The 18426-nt window shown below is 39.3% G+C and overlaps 1 protein-coding gene across 2 annotated transcripts in view; it reads right to left on the minus strand.

Moving 5' to 3' along the window:
• LOC127659111 (TSC22 domain family protein 1-like) overlaps nucleotides 1-18086 on the minus strand; it is a 67974-nt gene extending 49888 nt beyond the window's left edge. For both annotated transcript variants that reach the window (XM_052148764.1, XM_052148765.1), the window contains exon 1: nucleotides 14977-18086. In XM_052148764.1, the coding sequence (XP_052004724.1) occupies nucleotides 14977-17573 (2597 nt within the window). In that variant the 5' untranslated portion in view covers nucleotides 17574-18086. The remainder of the gene's footprint in view (nucleotides 1-14976) is intronic.
• Between the last annotated feature and the right edge of the window lie 340 nt (nucleotides 18087-18426).

Genomic DNA, 18426 nt, shown 5'->3' on the forward strand with positions numbered 1-18426 from the left:
CATGGCTCTGGGAGGGCTATATTAGGGGTTTTAAGGCTGTCAGTTGCTATAGCAGCTCGTTGGCAGCTCTGGCGAGCGGGCACACCGATGGAGACGACAGGGATGGGCAAGCATGTGGGGGTTTGCACAGAAAGAGCAAGATGGCTGGTGGCCAGGCGACACTGGCAGCGTGGATGAAACAATGACTCAGTGCTAATGGCCCACAGCAGCATGCTGTATGCTAAATACAGAGCCTAGCACTCATTCAGCCTCCCCACATTAGAGACTTACTCTGGAAAAAGTGATGAGAGAATGATGACAAACCCCATGGTGACCGGAGCATACCTTTCCATCAGAGGAGATCACATCAAATAGGGGCAACTCAATAAGATGGCATGGCACTGATGTTCATGTTGAAGGAGATATACACACACACGCACGTGCTCCAAAATTATTAAAAAAAAAAAGCAAAATTCATAAATGTAGCTGTCCAGTGCAACAGTTATAGTCGCATTTAAAAATTATATGCAACAACAACTTTTAAACCATTTGCACTTTTGCATAAAAGGTCATTCCCGCCTACAAGGAGCATTGCAACAAAGAACATGTACAAGAAGTCTAAAGCCTGCTTGTAGAACACACTATGTCTAGGCCTGTCATGATAATTACATTATAAACTTATTGTACGATATATGTACATGACCTCGATAATTTTTGCAGACGTCAAAATTGCCTATTGTGTTGAAATGCATTTTGTTTACATAAGAATGAATGTCACTAACATTTTAGCCAGTCATGCTGCTTCGGTCCTCTCATCTGCTCTCCGTTGTAGGAGGCAGGGCTCAGACAGGCAGCTCCTCCACACATGCAGTGGACAGTGACAGGTGAAGATTAAGCATTACTCGAGGCTAATAGGAGTTTTTCGATGACTGCATAATTCCAGCAAGAAAGTTTGGAAAAATAAATCCAAATAAATAATGCATTCCACAGCTCCGGTGTGGGAACATTTCAATTTTATGTCACGGACAGTCGTAATAAGCATTTCACTACACGCCATACTGTGTATGGTTGTGAGCAAAATAACATTTGATATGTCGACTTTGTTACAACACAGTTGCAACACAACTAACATAAAAGTGAATCTAAAACATACCCATCTCCTCCAGTTTTCAAGTATTACGTATGCCTTTGCCCGACAGTGCAATTATAAACATTACAGCACAAAATGGAGCATGCTCACAGATAGCGTAACTCACTATAAAGCCAAAGAGATGCAGCCATTCAGCACGGTTGAAAAACCAGCAATTAAAAATATGCTGCAAACATTTGTTGTTACATATATCTAACATGTTGTTGCTTTGCAAAGGTCCTAACCATTGAGAAACTGGATTGGAGTATATTGCCTGTTAAGGAATGAATGACTCATGCCAAATCGAAAACGTTTTGTGCAATATTTATTAACGGAGCCCAAGAGTTTATTTTATTTATTGTTTTGGTTGTGCGCTTTATTTTATTTATGTTTTAAGATATTTAATTTTTATGACATTCTAATTCCAATGTCTGAATTTTCTTAAGAATGAAAATTATCAAATATAAAATTATAAAGGTTAACTGCTCTTTTAAAGGGTGTACTTGCATTATTATGCTACTATATTAGCATTATATCAGTGGCATAAAAATGGTCTTAAAATGACAATAATATCGTTTATGGCAATTATTTCTGGGACAATATATCGTCCAACAAAAGTAGTTATCGTGACAGGTCTAGAGATATGTCATCTGCCAGAAGCATCACATGCGACCCCCTTTAGAGTCACGCATCAGCCTGAGCACTTCGAAAAAATTCAAAGACTGGCAGAAACTAAAGCAATCAATAAATAAATAAAATTAGAGATATTACTCTTTTGCCCTCTGCATGTTTCTGAGGTTCAGAGAAACATCACAGTGGGATGTGTTCCACAAAACAACTTTTCAGATTAGTGGTCAATGGAGATTTAAATTTTGCTTAAACTATTATAAGTAATATGTCAATAAAAAGGGATTAGAAACCAAAGTATATTTGTTTTGGTTTTATTAGACTACATGGCAGAAAATAAAGAATTAATATTCTGTAGAGGTTGGGGTAAATGTCAAATCAAGAAAAGTATGAGGGACTTGCAGCAAATTATTTACATTTATAATAATTCAATTATATAAAATAATTAAAAAATATATATAAACAATATAGTAAATAATAAAAATGTGTGGTGCACTGAGCGTTCTGATGATTTTAGTCTTAAATGTGTGATCAGCTATTGGACGATCATAAATTAATCCAGAGCCAATCTTTTTAAATTGCAGCATGCACAAAATCCCACATGCTCTAATGCTTGAGCACTTGCTTAGCCCTTGATGCATGACACTACAGTGGGGTCTGGTATGACATAAAGGCAAGTAAATTATGACAATTAAATTTTTAGGTGAACTATTCTTATAACGGTCATTGCCATGTAGGGGAGTGGCACCCAAATGATTGATGATCTAGACTCCGGCATCTCTGGATTGCTGCTGCCATTTATTTATGCACAAGCTGTTTGCTTGTTAGCTGGTATTAGGATTTTAAAATTGTGCAGAGGTGAGAACTTGACTGGCAGATAATCTTTGTCACACATTTCGTTTGTGGTAGGGATGAGATAAGACACTCCGCACAGATGGAACAGGCCCTATTGAAGCAGGTAAGGTGCTGGTGGAAAAACAGTTTGCTCCAGAAATTTAAACTGTCAACTATGAACAATCACTCATCTGACAGGGCCATTTATACAGTCTGTTAAAGTTAATGGTGAGCACTATAAAGCAATCAAATAAATGTGAACTGTATAGACAGCAGAGCTGGCTGGTATGACCGTCTTGTGCAACGTTACGTGTTTCGCTAGAGATTTATGGGACTTTTCCACTGTACGGTACAGCTCGACTCAACTTGACTCTGCTCGCTTTTTTGGGGTTTTCCACTGTGGATAGTACCTGTTACCTGATACTTTTTTTAGTACCACCTCGGACGAGGTTCCAAACTAAATGTGACGAAAAATCCTGCCGATCACTGATTGGTGAGGGAGAATCGTCACTACCAGCGTCACTGGATTTCCGACACATGACACCAACCCGCTAGTTTTAAAGTTAGTAACAGCGATAGCAGTATAATTTGTTCACGCGACTTTCGAATTGTGAAAAAAAAAAATGGCTGTGCGCAAAACCCCGCCATGGTCAAAAAACGAGGTGCAGATGGTTCACTCGTTAGCAATGAGCGAAACGAAAATGTTTCGGAGGAAGTGTCTCAGCTGTTGGATGCACACGGCTACCACCGGACCAACCAACAGTGTAGGAAAAAGTATAAAACATTTTTAAAAAAAAACTTGTTTTCTTGACTACAGAACCATCAAGGAAAAGTGGTGACCAAATGGACACTTATCTAAACCGGCGAGTAATGGCAGGGAGAGTGCCCTGGACTCAGCAACGATGGAGGATGGTACGTTTTGTTACGTTAACTCTATACTCTGCTTGAAAACTTCACTTTATTTAGTTGACCAGCTACTGGAAGCTTGCTTCTAATACAACCAGGACAATTTAACTGTTACACTTGTGTAAAATCACAATGCAACAACTGCTTTATGCAGCACAATGAGCTAGTAGCTAACAGCTAGCTGTTGTGTTATTGTTTTGGTCAGTTTGTGTCATGTTTAAGATGATGTCACGGCAGTAAATGCGGCACAACTATGACAATCAGCCTATAATCCCACTCACGCTAAGGAGGCACTAAACTGCAGCAGAAATGCAAGCTCAGAAAAGTAAAGAGAGTAGAGTTGAGGCAAGCCAAACAGTAATGTGCAGGTGAGAGCAAAAGAAAACATGAAGTAATGTGAAAGGTTGTGTATTCCACTGATGTGCAATAATTTGTGAAGTACTTAATTCACTGGTTTATTGGGGACCTGGGAAGCTCAGCAAGGAAAGATGTTGACTACCACCCCTGGAGTTGTGAGTTCAAATGAGTGACCCCAGCCAGGTCTCCCAAGCAACCAAATTGGCCCGGTTGCTAGGGAGGGTAGAGCCACATGGAGTAACCTCTTCATGGTTGCTACGCCAACACAAGAACTTAAGAGCACATTGGGAACTAGGCATTCCAAATTGGGGAGAAAATTCAAAATCAAACAAAAAAAAAAATCATTCACTGGTTAATTCACAAATAGCCATTAACACATGGTTATTTGATATTTGAAAAATTCTCTCATTGAATTTCAAGCTTACAGTGATCATACTACTACTAAATAAAACAGATAAAATAACATCAGATTTGCTTTTATCTGAGATTAATAACATACAGGTCAAGTCAAGCTGTGAAATTAAAAAACCGAGGTGAGAACATTTGCTTGTGCATTGGCCGCAATGTTTTCCACGGTGACCTCATTTCACTCCATCCAGCCTGGTGATACAAGTAGAGGAAATCTCATTGTACATGTTTAACAGAGCAAGAGCATGACATGGGCACATGTTCAAGGGTGCACACAAAATTTCCTGGCCAGTCTGAAACCACAGCGCGAGGCAGCTTTCCAACTCTGCTGACTCGCGTGCAGACTGCTCTTAGAAAGCCAAAATAGGAAGGGATAAAACCTTCTAAAGATCGTAGCTGATGCATGAATAACAGCTTTGGTTGGAGAGCCTTTTAATTTCAGAGCAACAATCTGGATTCCAAATCTGGCCAATTTAATCAGGCAACACAGGACTGACCTTTAAATAAAAAGACTGAATATTTAAAGAATGCATTTTGTGACAGATAACGAGTGTGTTAAAGTTGGGAAGATAAAAATGTTTTTTTATTTTTTTTTTTTATATGTGCTATGAACATATAACCTCTCTTTTTAACGTAAAACAAAATTATTCAGTCCTTTAATCATTCAGCTATTGAGCGTGTTGAATTGGGAAGATGATGATTGACTGATAATGAAAAATCTACATAAAAAAAAAAAAAGAATATGCTCTCTTTTAAACTATTGTATTACAATAATTCTGTTACTTTTAGAATAATATCAGTAGATAATAGAGCAAACAATCATGAAACAAAACAAGCAAACAGCCAATTCCCCTCACTGCTGAACAAACATTATTAAACCAATAAAAATTAAGTTAGGTTGTTTTGCTTGGAGTGCACTCCATTCTGCTGTTATAGCACACAAGGTGTGCTGGCTAAATGGGCCAGATGAAAATATATCCACTTGGCAAATATGCTTTTATAAGTAATAAATGTGTTGCTGTGCCCTGGTGCTTCCCTTTATGCTTTGTGTAGAGACGTAAGGCTTCATAATAATGAAATGTTTACATGGGAATGTGTTGAGTAGCAGCTGTCCAATTTGGCATCAACAATTGAAATCATGCCTGGACAAATGAACGGCACTGAACAGCGGCAAACTATTATTAAAAACACAACTACTGAACTATTCCTGTTAGAGTTGAGAACATCATTTATCTGAAAATAACTTCAGTAATCAAGCGATGTAGCAAGTGGATCGTATGTTGTCACCTTTGAGAAAGAGAATGAAAGCCAGCAGACTTCAAACCTAAAAAGAGATGAGACAAGCGCAAATGCCTGTTTCGAATATGTTTGAGAAACCAGTTCAGCTGACCTCATGCAGTCTCTGTCCCTATTAGCTTTCAGTCCCTAAAGTACTTTTGCTATGCGCTCTGCTCTCAGGGTTGGAGGGACAGGTTCTGAATTACATTATCTTAAAAATGAGAAGTGCAAACAAAGAGCTTTCTTTAGGCAAAAAAAAAAAAAAAAAAAAAAAAAGACTTCAAAGTACAGGCTCTTTTCTAAGATTACATTTGAAGAGTGACTTTGTGGTTTTGGATTGATGCCTTTTTCATGTATCGAAATCAAAATTTTCCCGATGACTACCGATCTCCATCTATATCGGCGTATTCTCAAATATAAATAGTGGTCGAACAATATGGGTTTTTGTAATGGCCGATGCCGATATCCAGAGAGCAGGGTGACCGATAGGCCGATACGTAACACAATATAATATAGTAAATAAGAAACATAAAATTGCTCTTATTTAGCACTATATTTGCTCAATTTCACACAAAACTTTGACTTTGTTAAAAAAATAAATAAAAAAAAAACAGAATCTAAAATATTATATTGTATTTTTCATGGTAAATAGCGGTTTCTTTTGATTTCTGTTTAATAAAAAAAAAAACACACACACACACACACACACACACACACACACACACACACACACACACACACACACACACACACACATTGATATTGTATTGATATTTTCATTTTATCATTAAACAATACAGGGAACTTTTGAGGAGAGGCTGATATAATACGTGCTTTAGGAGGTACTAGAAATGAATGAGTGCTCCACAGGCTGCTGGATCTGCTGAAGTTTGGTGTGAGGTTGGTTTATTATGTTTGTTTAAATCAGATATGCGCATATTTGTCTTATTGACATTTGCCTTTTTCTCATTGGACAAGACAGTTAAAGTTACAGGGAACTGTTGAGGAGAGAGAGGGAGAATGAAACAGGCGAGCACTTTAACATTATGAGCTCAAATGTGTCCACCGCGGCTCTGATATGCAGACCGTTTAAATGTCACTGTGTTGCACACCGGTCTTTTATTTAAGTAACACAATGCAAGTAACAAAAAAAAAAACTAACCGTGACTGGTCGTTTACATATATCAGTCGCTTCACATGCTAGCAGACAATTTTCGATGCCCTCAAGAAAAGAAAACGGCCAAACTAGAACATTTCTCGGCCGATGCACATAATAAAAAATGCTGAATATCGGCCTTGCCAATATATCGGTCGACCACCAATAAATAAGGCTACTCGTTGAACAAAAGTCTTTTGTCTCTTCATAGATTTTTCTCAACACAACTTTGACAAGTTTTTCTTTTCATTATCTCAAAGGTCCTGCGACTTATAGTCCGAAGTGTCTTATATACATAATTTATATGTATTTGATGTTGGCCGCTCAAATGCACACACTCCAAAACACACATGCTAAAACAGTCATAGTGACAGTAAAAGCGTTTTTAAGTGGCCAATTTAGAATATTTTGCCTTTACATAGTACTTTATGCAACCAGTTTAAATGTCCAATCATAACATTACTGTTCTAACAAACTAGTCCACTGTCAAAAGAAACTCCTCGCATGCCCAAAAAATTATGTTTCATCACACTTGTAGTAAAAACATTTGGTCAGGGAACCAGATAATTAATCCATATCAAACAGGGTTATGTCAAAAATATCCATAGATAGACAGTCTCTAACATTAATGAATTAATAGAATACAACATACACATTGTTCATTACTCAGACTAAAAGCTGTTTATTTGTATACAGCATAAGAGTTACAAAACATAGTGATGCATATTTTCTAAGGTAATGTTCTTCATGGAGCAAGTCTGATATGTGAGCGGCTGAATGGAAGGTGGATGGCTGCTCCTGGGTACTAGTGCCTGCCGCATGTAATCTCAGTCAGTGCGACGTATCTGTTTTTTTTCCCACACTCAATGTGAATTTGACCAGGTGGGACTTCAACACTTCCCTTTTAAGTTTTTTTTTCTCCCAATTTTATACAAATTTGAGTAAATATTGCATAAAATAAGTGTGTTTCACTTTGTGTACATTTGATTTGCTGTTATATTATATATGAAATGTTTATAGGCATTTATATTGGCCATCCTGTACTCTAGATATCAGTGCATATCACCGTATCGGCATGTCCTAATGTGTGTGATACCTGTGCACAGTCCTATACTCAACTAGCATCATCCCCTAGTGGTCTCCCAAAGCAATATGGCCAGACTACATTAAACGGAAGCCAACTGACAGTAAACTGGAAAGCACACAAATTAGGCTTCTCATTTTCCAAATTTTCTGGAAATAAAGTCACACCTAGACTAGGGTCACAATCGCATTGATAAGAGAAAAAAAAAAAACACGGTCGCATCTTTGTATAAGTGGCACTGACGGGGGTTGCATTAGTCTGCCACTATGATTCGGAAGCAGACGCCAGACCTCCCTTCAGCAGATGTCAAACTCTATCCATGAAAATTACAGTACCTCAGAATCACTCATATCACATGTTTTTGGGATTATTTTAAATTTGCTTTAAGTAATCGTGTGTAACAGTTTCTCAAAAATGTTTTATGTTTTATGAAAGAAACGCATCAAGCATGTCACATCTGCTTATAACATCAGTAACTCTATGCGGTGCACAAATAAACAGCTTTTAGTCTGTGAGCCTGTTTTATTCGATACATTCATTAACATCAGCAACTGGATTTTTTTATATTTGCAACCCTCTTAGCAATGTATTAATTATCCGGTTCACTGACTGAAAGTTTTTAATACGAGTGTGATGAAACATCAGGGACGTAGTGCAGTGTATAAGTAGGTATGCAGCGTATACCCACATGAGTAACTAATGCAATCGCAGTTTCCCCCATTAATTGACTAGTCTAATTTGCCCCGCCAAGGTCTCTTAATGAACCGAAAACATTTGTACACTTCTAATCAAAAATAATTTTTGCACTTCTCAGTTTCATAATAATATCAAATAAAAGGCTGTGTTTTGCGCTCTCTCTCTCGTGTGTGCACCAGTCAGATCCTCGCCCGTTGCTGTAAACTCACGCACTCGCAGATATATGCACTGGAGTATTCCGTCCGTTATTTGGTTGAGGATGACGATAAATCTTTGAGGTAAGTAAAGTTAACTCAGCCCTCTATATTGCGAATAAATCACTCACATATGCGAGTAAATTACTCACTGAGAGACCAAAAAACGTCTGTTATTAGCTACTGGCAACAAGTAAAGTGAGGCATCATAAAATGATGCCGCACTTTCAATAATGAAATTAACATTTCACTTGCCAGTGGTAGAGTTGTGTAGTTTCATATTTTGATAATTAAAATATTATTTTAATAATTTTATTTGACTGTCATTCATACATTTTTGAAGCCTGAAAAGGAAATCATACCCTTATTTTATTATGTGACAAGCTAAATTTGTATAAATGACTTTGTTGTGTGCATGCAGCACACATAGTGAGTTTGTATGCTAATTAATCATCATATTCATGAAACACCTAAAAACAGACAATTAATCATCCTAGTCCTAAACCAGTAATCGTAGTCATAATCACAATTATTTGTTTGACAATTAATTGTCAGCCAAATTTCACAATCGTGACCCCTAATTTTCATTATTAAAATGAAATTATTGTTGGACTGTAAAATGGAGATTACCAGTTAAAACAGGGCTATTTTTGTTGCAGAATAATGCCCTGCAGTGCACACTTTGTTTTTGTACATTAGTTTGTGTTTAAGAGAAGATCATTTATTAAAATATTAATCTAGCAATCAGTAAAGAAAAGCATAGACTACCTGCAAGGTTAGAGAACAGTTGTCCAATTTTCATGTGTGGATGGACTAAGGATTAGGAATAAGGAATAGTTCACGCAAAATTCATAATTATGTAGTTGTCTCTTCCTATAGTCTTTGGGCCAGTATTTATTGCAAAATATGCACCTCTTCTGTGGCTAATATTTATTTCATAATGATCCTTACTCCGTGAAGTCAAGCAGCAGAAGTGAAGTAACAGTGTGCAAATACTATTGATCCATTTTTGGGTGAACTAAATATGTACGACTAGTCTTACATGTCACTGTTTATAACACAGAGCGTTCATCCTTTGCCGGGCTGCTTTAAAAAAAAAAATGGGGGGCATAAATTATATAAATAAATAAATAAATAAAGAGTACACCCACTTCCCCTGGCACCACTACACCACTGTGAAACATGTTGTGAGCATGTAAGAAGTTGCATTTGACAATGGTCTAATGTTTGTTAGAACAGTAATCTTAAAATGGACAAAATATTTAAAATGCTTCTACCGTCTCCATGAATTGTGTTTTCATCTGACAAGCCAACATCAGTTACATCTCAATAATGCATAAGTCGCTTCAGACTATAAGTCTCAGAGCCTTTCAGGTGATGAAAAACCACGACATGTATTCCGGAAAATATGGTAAATGTCAGCTAATGTACCAATGTCTCAAAAACCTATCAATGAAATAATGTCACGATCAATAACCGATAAGTTGATATTTTGTGATATTCCTAATAGGGATGGGCATTCATCAATAATTTGGTATTCGAATATTTAAGCTCATAAAAAACTAATATTCAAATATTCTATTATTTAAATTAAGGTAATTAATGAGAAAGAGATGTTGTAAAATTATATTTTTAGTCATAACGGTTGCATCACCATTAAAAAAAAAAAGAAAAAAGTTTCTAATTAGATTCAAAACAAGCTTATACATTTCCTGTTTGTTTTTATTTGTATTCATTTATTTAACAGCTAATGAAGTAGACTGACGAATTTAACGTACAGGAAGAGTACAAACACTCAGCATATAATAGTTTTTATGTTTATATTGTATCTTATGTCATGCTTTTGTCGAGAAAAACAAGCATATCCATGTGTTTGGTAAACTATACTCATTTATACACAACTTTGTTTAAATGATGGAATGTCCCATACCTCAGCTAGCAAAGTCTTTCGCGAATGCCATATTTGGTGTTTACACAAGCATTGCGGGGATTACGTTGATGGGGCACTGCTTTCTGATGAGCAGCACATATACAAGAGTAAAGTGTACACCACTTATCCAGTACATTTAAACAGGAACCCAGCTTTCTCACAGTAACCCGCGTTTTTGGTGTCCATCTGAACGTACTGACAGAACCGTTTGCTCAACATACGTGATCAACTTGTGTCCACACTCAACAACACCACCCAGTGTATTATGTTATAACTGCCAGTTTTAGTTTGTGTGTTCAGGATTTAACATGTATCTCACTGTATACATGGCCAGCAAAACAAAACGTTGCAAAATTCTAATAGTATTTTTACTATTCTAATAATTATTGCAGAACGAATATTCAAATATTTGACTACTCGTGCAAATCCCTAATTCCTAAGTGTGACAATTCTAATAATATGGCTAAAAACTACAGGGAAATTTCACCCAAAAAAATAAAAAAATTGTGTCCCCATTTCCTCACCCTCATGCTTTTTTCATACAACAAAAAATGTAAATCGATTTATATGCAAAGCTCCAAAAAACTAAACAAATTATAGTACATTTACAATTATAGTACTCCATAGGAATTGTTCTGAAGCCATCTGACAGCTAGTTGTAAGGAGACAAAATGTTTTGGCTGAAAACCTAACTCTCTGCTGTAGCTTTTAAATCTCAATTCAAGCTTGATTCAAGTCCTATGCACAAGCTCTTTATTTGATTAGATTGATACATTTGGGTATATTTCAGTTATAATGTCCATTTTGCTTACATTTGAAATTAATACTCTCTCAGCTAATGCAGTGAATTATACAGGGACCCTTTTTACATTGTATGTTGTGATCTTCTCTTTATATATATATATATATATATATATATATATATATATATATATATATATATACATACATATATACAAAAAAGAGGTTTGGACATTCAGTCGAACACTTTTCCTTTTGTTTCACAGAAGAAACAAAAAGGGGTTTTGAAATGACATTAGGGTAAATTACATTAAAATTCAATATATGGACAAACTATTATTGTAGAGACTGGAAAAGCAGTGAAAAGCACAATTGTTACGGGACCAAAAGAGAAAGTACAGTACACATGGTCAAGCTCTGTACTGCCGCTTTAAATTCTGCCACATTATCTGCTATGGCCCAATCAGTGAAAACATTTCCTCTTCTCTCCCATTCCACAAGGTCATTAATTGGAGAGATAATCTACTTTATCTTCACACAATGAGTGATTCATTGAGAGACTCCTGTGTCGCTTTTATCAGTGCCAAGAGCAGATTACGATCCAAAAAAGCAATAGGAAGAAGATAATCTTTCAATACGAGGCTGCCGGTCAACACAATAACCTACGCATGTAAAAAAACTCAAACATAATTTGTTATTAAAACGAAATGATCTCATCTGTTATGGTGATCTCATGCTCAACACCAAAACAGTTCTGGCTGATAGACATTCAAAAATGAAAAATCTAGTTGAAATCGAATAGTTTGCTCAATGAGGAGCAAAAGGCTCTTTCTATGTCATATTCAACATGATCACACAGGAATTCGTCATGTTTTCTAGAGTTCCAGTATCCTAGGATCGGCCACATTATGCCGACACACCGACAAGCGCCATCTCACCGACAAGCACCATCTCAAACATTTTTGCATCAGCTCCCAGTGTTTACTTTCCCCTGTGGTGTGACTGAAAGCTTGTTGCATTAGCAGCATGGGAGGTTTCAGATCTCGTTTTAAAACCAGGAAGTAACTCGCTTCACAACTTGCTTTTGGTGCCCCTACGTAGACATTACACTCGGAAAATTGAGGTCACACAAGCCCATATGCTCAACATGCTTTGGCCAGTGGCATATTTTAGCAAAAGAAAAGTCAACCTACTCCAAATTTCACTGTGCGATCAGTGTGTCATATTTCAAATGGCTGGCTCTCTTGAAATCAGAGATACAGTCCTGCATCCAATCACACCAAAAAATATGACAACAGGTCAAAATGGACAGCTATGTTACACACAACCTAACAAAATGAGCTTTACAATTCCCACAGGAAAACCACTCTTAGAAGACCAACTTGATGCCAACAGGTGTGTTATTTTTTCATATTGCATGTAAATTGCATGCTTACATTTACATTTATTCATTTGGCAGACACTTTTATCCAAAGCGACTTACAAAAGAGGATGCTTGAACTTTAAATATGATAGACCTATTGGGCCTGATCATTTTAATGACTTAACAGGCAAGCTGTTGCTCACTGTCCTATTAAATACAAACCAAATATCCTCAAAAGATATACACGATTTTTAGAAAGAAATATGTTTTGGAATATCACATAAAAACTGCTGTATGGATACACTAAGATACGAATAAAATCTCTAAAATGTGCATAAAAGAAACGTATACGCTCGCTTGTGGTAAATATATTTTTAATTAAATAACTAGAAATGCAAACAAACTATGATGGAATCACATTTGCTGAATACACTCCTATTGAACTTGGAATAAAAGATGCGCAACAAAAAGGTAATGTGACTGAATAACTCGTTCATAACTGGACTAACCAGCAAACCAATCATTGCATCTGAAATGTCGCTCTGTCTAGAAAATCCAAAGCCTGCTTTGAGTTTGTAGAGGAAAAATACAAACTTAAATTGTGCCAAAGAACAGGTGAAAAATATATTAAAGTTCCGCACAGCAAAGACATAAGGAAGGAGGGACGCACACACACAGTGCTTCCAAACGGTGTGACGCACCGTCGCTCCCAGACATGTGACAAGTTCTTTCAAGTGTGTTGTCTGCGTGTTCTAAAGCGTGAGTATTTTATTAATAAGAGAGTCACGGTGGCTACAATTTATCCGGAAGTGATTTTGTTCTTTTAAACACATGGGATGGAAACGCTGCTTGATTTGTACCTTGTTTGTGCAATATTATGGTTTTAGCATAAATTAAACTTGCAACTTGGATGGAAAAATAGCTAGTGTTATACATTACAGTAAAGCCAGGTATTAAAGAAAAATCTTTTACAGTAGGATTTAACACCTGAATAAACATTTGGTGCCAGAATGATGTGTGCACTGTGACAAATCTGTGCGTTTCATTAAGGAGTGTCATTCACAAAGCACTCTGTCATCCCAGAGACATCTGTCAGACAAACTCTGTTAAGCACAGGAAACTTCATTTCTGAAGAACGCAAACATATCACAGTATAAATAAACATGATAATCTGTTTCTTCAAAACAATTTAAGACAAACCTTAACACGTGCAAACATATTTCTGTATTGGCACTGCAATAAAATCTTAATGATTTAAGTTTTACGACATTTACAGTAAATACGGAGCTTGGTTTCATACTGTATTAAGGACTTTTGCACTTGGAGTAACAGAAGACAAAAGCCAAGAGAACTAGATTGAAGACAGTTTCATACTCTCTATATGTATGAGGCTCCCGTAAGCTCAACAGAGTTATGATTGGAGATGAGAAAATATTTTTAGTATGTCAATTTGCTGTTGTGGTCTACCACACCTCTAAAAGTGTATACAGCTATATCTGCACAAAATCAAGTCAACCCAACAACTGAAACAGACAATAAATCACTGATCTCTTTTGGATTTAACCATGTTAAAGCTTATAAGCAATCTTATCAAAAATATCAGTTATCAAATTCGTAATCTTTTGAATCAACCTATTATTATAGTCAGCATTTAGTCCCATAATGCATAATAGATTGGCTTTAATGATTAGGGGTTGAGGCCACTCTTCTAACCACGATAGTTCACCCAAAAATTCACATTCTATATTCATTTACTCACCATAATTTGTTCCTAACCTGTATTTCTAACATTGAACACAAAATGAGATGTTGGGCAGAATGTTAGCCTCAGTCAACGTTCACTTTCATTTTATGGAAAAAAAATATACAATAAAAGTGAATGGTGACTGATACTAACATTTATCTCTTTTTATGCTCCACAGAAGTCATACAAGTCTGGAACAACATCAGAGTGAGTAAATTATTAAATCAGTTTCAATTTTGGGTGAACTATCCTTTTAAGTGCAGTCAGAGAACCTTTATAAAGCATGGCAACATATTTAATTTTTTCTATACAGAAGACCACACTTATAGCTCCACAGTGGAAGTCTATAGTTCTTCTCAACAGTGTACAGAACTGCCTGCTGTGATATGTAATGAGCACCACCACTTATGTGTGTAGCACTAGATTAAGCTATACCTCTGAATGCCTGCATGCATCATTTTTAACAAAGCTGTTAAATACTGTAATTTCATTACAAAGGTAAATGAATGGAAAGCAGAGTATAAGATTTTAAAATGTGTCTAAAACTTACCCATCTTCCTCTCCATCTACAGGTAAGCTCTTCAGCAGACTGGCCGAGGCTGAAAGGACATCGACTCCACTGCATCCCTCTTGACCAAGCAAGGTGCCAGCCTGGGAGACACTTTCACCACCGGCTGGCTTAGATTGCATGAGCAGGGCCTGGTGCTGTAACAGAAGAAGCTGGGCATCCTCAAGCGACGTGGGCATCATGGTGGGCCCCGGCCCTGCCTCTTTTGAGCCATTTTGCATCAAACTTGACTGGGGATCATTCTGAATGTTATGAGGCACGCCTGATGTGGACAGGCTGGAAGTCACAGCTGGCACAAACTGTGGGCCATGGCCTTGACCACTGAGATGTGATTGCTGTTCCATGGAGGGATGAGAGGTGAGTTGCTGCCCCTGGGACTGCTGGATAAGACCGGTCCCGGCAGACTGCACCAGCTGTGGCATGACACCGCCAGTGGGTGCCTGGACTCTCTGGGGGGCAGGTGTCTGTTGTGGCACCAGAAGTCCTTGAGGAAGTGGCTGAGCAAGAGCAGGGGATTGCACAGTGCCCACAGGTTGCTGTGAAGTTGCTTTTAGCCGACCGTTCCCCAACACTGCTGCAGGTGGGATGGATGTAGCCAGGTGGGGTAAGGTTTGTGATGGTCCAGGTGCCACAGAGCTCATGATCTGCTTGGATTGTGGGAAGTCAGGTTGCAGGCTGCCTGCTGGTACAACCTGGGCTGGTGCAGCTGGCAGCGATGTGGGCGGGTAGCCCATCTGTTGCTGGGTGACAACAGGCAGAGCTTGAGCAGGAGATGATTGTGCTGCCTGGGCATATGTCAGCTTGGGCATATGAGGGGGCACAGCGGTAGACGAAAGCCCAATATTGGTCTGCGACCCTGCTGGTTGTTGAATGCTCACTGGCATTGGGGCTCCTGCATTAGTCTTAAGATGAGCATTCACTACATCCTGTGGTTGCATCTGGGACATGGACACGCTAGGAAATGGGTAGTCATGCATTTGAGAGGGGGGCTGCTGGAAGGTCTGCTGCACAGCTGAGGGGCCACTTGTCTCGCCACTGCACAGGCTCTCAGTGTAATGGCTGGCCGAGCTCCCACTAACACAATCTCTCTCCGGGCACACCACACTCTCAGGCACAAACTGGCGGCTGCTTTCCACTGTTCTGGTGCTGGGGGCGTTCTCAGGGGCCTCCTTGTCGTAATACTCAGTGCACATCCATCTACCTTTCTTAAAAGGCTCAGAGGTAGAGTCCAATTTAACCACTCTGAAACGTGAGCTGGTGGAGGCAGGAGTAGGCACTTGGGCCTGTTGAGGCTGGGCGTTCACCAGAGGGACAGAGGGGGCAGATATGGCATGCTGGCCCATGACAGCTGGCCCCACCTGCCCTGCACCTGTTGAAGTGGTAGCAGCAGTTGCCGTGGTGATGCCCACGCCAATTACTCCACACTGAATCTGTGTCAAGTTTGACTTTTGGTTACTAACACTATTCAAACCAGGGGAGTAATTTACAGTGCTACTATTGGTGCCGATGACACCCAAAGCAGGCACGCTGGTGGAATTTAACATACAGACATTACTTGTTACAGTACTGGCACCTGACGCCACAGAGATCATTCCAGTTCCCAAGGCAACAGTAGCCAAAGGCTGACAGATGACACTGGTTGTCCCAACAGAGGCATTCTTGATCATTTCCACCACATTTGAAGGCATTTTCTGGCCTGTGCTGGCTAAAGCTCCAGAACTTGAGGTCTCAGCTGACGTCAATTTAATACCCAAAGGTATTCCGATCTGTGTCCCACTGGCACCTACCACTGCAGGAAGGGCTTTTCCAGAGGGAATGAGATGATGCACATGATTATGCTGGTGATGATGATGGTGGTGAACAGTTCCATTTACCATAGTGCCATGTGGATGTGCTTGGGTGGGGATGGGTGGTTGGTTGGGTGACATGGCCCCTGGGGTCTCAGCTTCATGAAAGTTATTGAGTGTTTCCTCCGAGGAGCTCCTTTCCGGTCCTCCAACATTGTTAGCCCGTGACAGGGACACATCCAAGATCTCAGAAGAGGACAGATCCTCAGTGTGGGACTCGTCCAGGTCATCACAACTCTCTGTGTCTTCTGCAATGCTGTTGTTGGTGCTGACAGATGTCTGAGCAGGGGTAACGCTGGTGATCTGAAAGCCACTTTTCTTCTTCATCTGTGTCACTGCTGTGGGCAGGGTTTGGGGTAACAGGGTTGACTGTAAAGGAATAGTCAGGCTTTGAGGAGGGTTCTGAGGCCCAAGTGAGGATGTGGCCGTTGTTTGAGACTGAATCAGCACATGTGGTGAGTAATCATCCCCCAGCATCAAGTTATTGCTGTTAAGGCTGGTGCTACACGAAGCTATCATTGAGGAGGAACCACCCACCGTGTTGCTGCTGCTGCTCTCCCGTCTCGCCGGGTGAACCATTTTTCGGGCACTAGCAGAGTCCCCAGATCGGTCGTGGTGATTCATGTCGAGAGGATAGTCTCTGCCAGAGGTATAAATACAGCCTAAGAGAACCGCCGTGTTTAATAGCTCTTTTTCAGAAGGAACTTTACTCCACACGAGTAATTTCCACATATAACCAGCACTTTCCAATAACTGCCAAGATAATTCCGCTTGAGATGTTTAAATGTCCACCATGAGGACCAGGCTAATGTCAATGCTAAGTTAACAGCCGCTAGCCAGCTAGCTGACACGGATTGGCTTCAGCCGCTCTTTTTAAGCGTATATCCTCGAAAAACACTTCAACACAGCATGTCCGTGAAGTTTAAACGTGATGAAATCGACACAGCCGGCCACGAGATAAGCAGGGCGAACGATATCCAACGTTACAACGGCAGAGTCTCTCACCATCACAGTTCAAAAAGCCAGGCGCATTTTGAATTGTTGTCTAGCTGTCATCAAAGCGCGAAATCAGCCAAAACAAAGTCCTTCAGCCGGTGTCAGATGACAGTGAGAAGCCGAGCGACTCTGCGCGGTCCTGCTTTATTCCATCACGTCCTTTCTTTTGTTTTAGTCCGGTGTTAGCGGTATGACTCTCTCTCCCTTTCTCTCTCTCTCCCACTCTGATCCTATTCACCAGCTGCCTCCTTGTAATGTAGCCTGTGCTAGTGCTATGAGCCTCTGACGAGTCCCCCGAAAGAGGGAGGAGGGCACGATAACATGGCCACCGCGCATGGCAGTTTACGTTCACATCGGCCAGACATAAAGCCGAGCGAGTCTGTGGATGATGGGCGGTCGTGTCTAGAAGGTAACCGCCGATTCAGTTAAAGTCTCGCGAGAGCCGCATACGACGTTCACACACTGTGTTTACTTGGAGTCCCGTAGAACCCTACACCTACCCCGACCGCTAAATCAAAACCAAACCTTAAACTTACCACTAAATCTAAACATAAAACTAACCCCAGAAACAGTGAAGGAGATTCTCGTG

The sequence above is a fragment of the Xyrauchen texanus genome, chromosome 18 (genome assembly GCF_025860055.1).
Source record: "Xyrauchen texanus isolate HMW12.3.18 chromosome 18, RBS_HiC_50CHRs, whole genome shotgun sequence".
NCBI classification, from domain to species: domain Eukaryota; kingdom Metazoa; phylum Chordata; class Actinopteri; order Cypriniformes; family Catostomidae; genus Xyrauchen; species Xyrauchen texanus.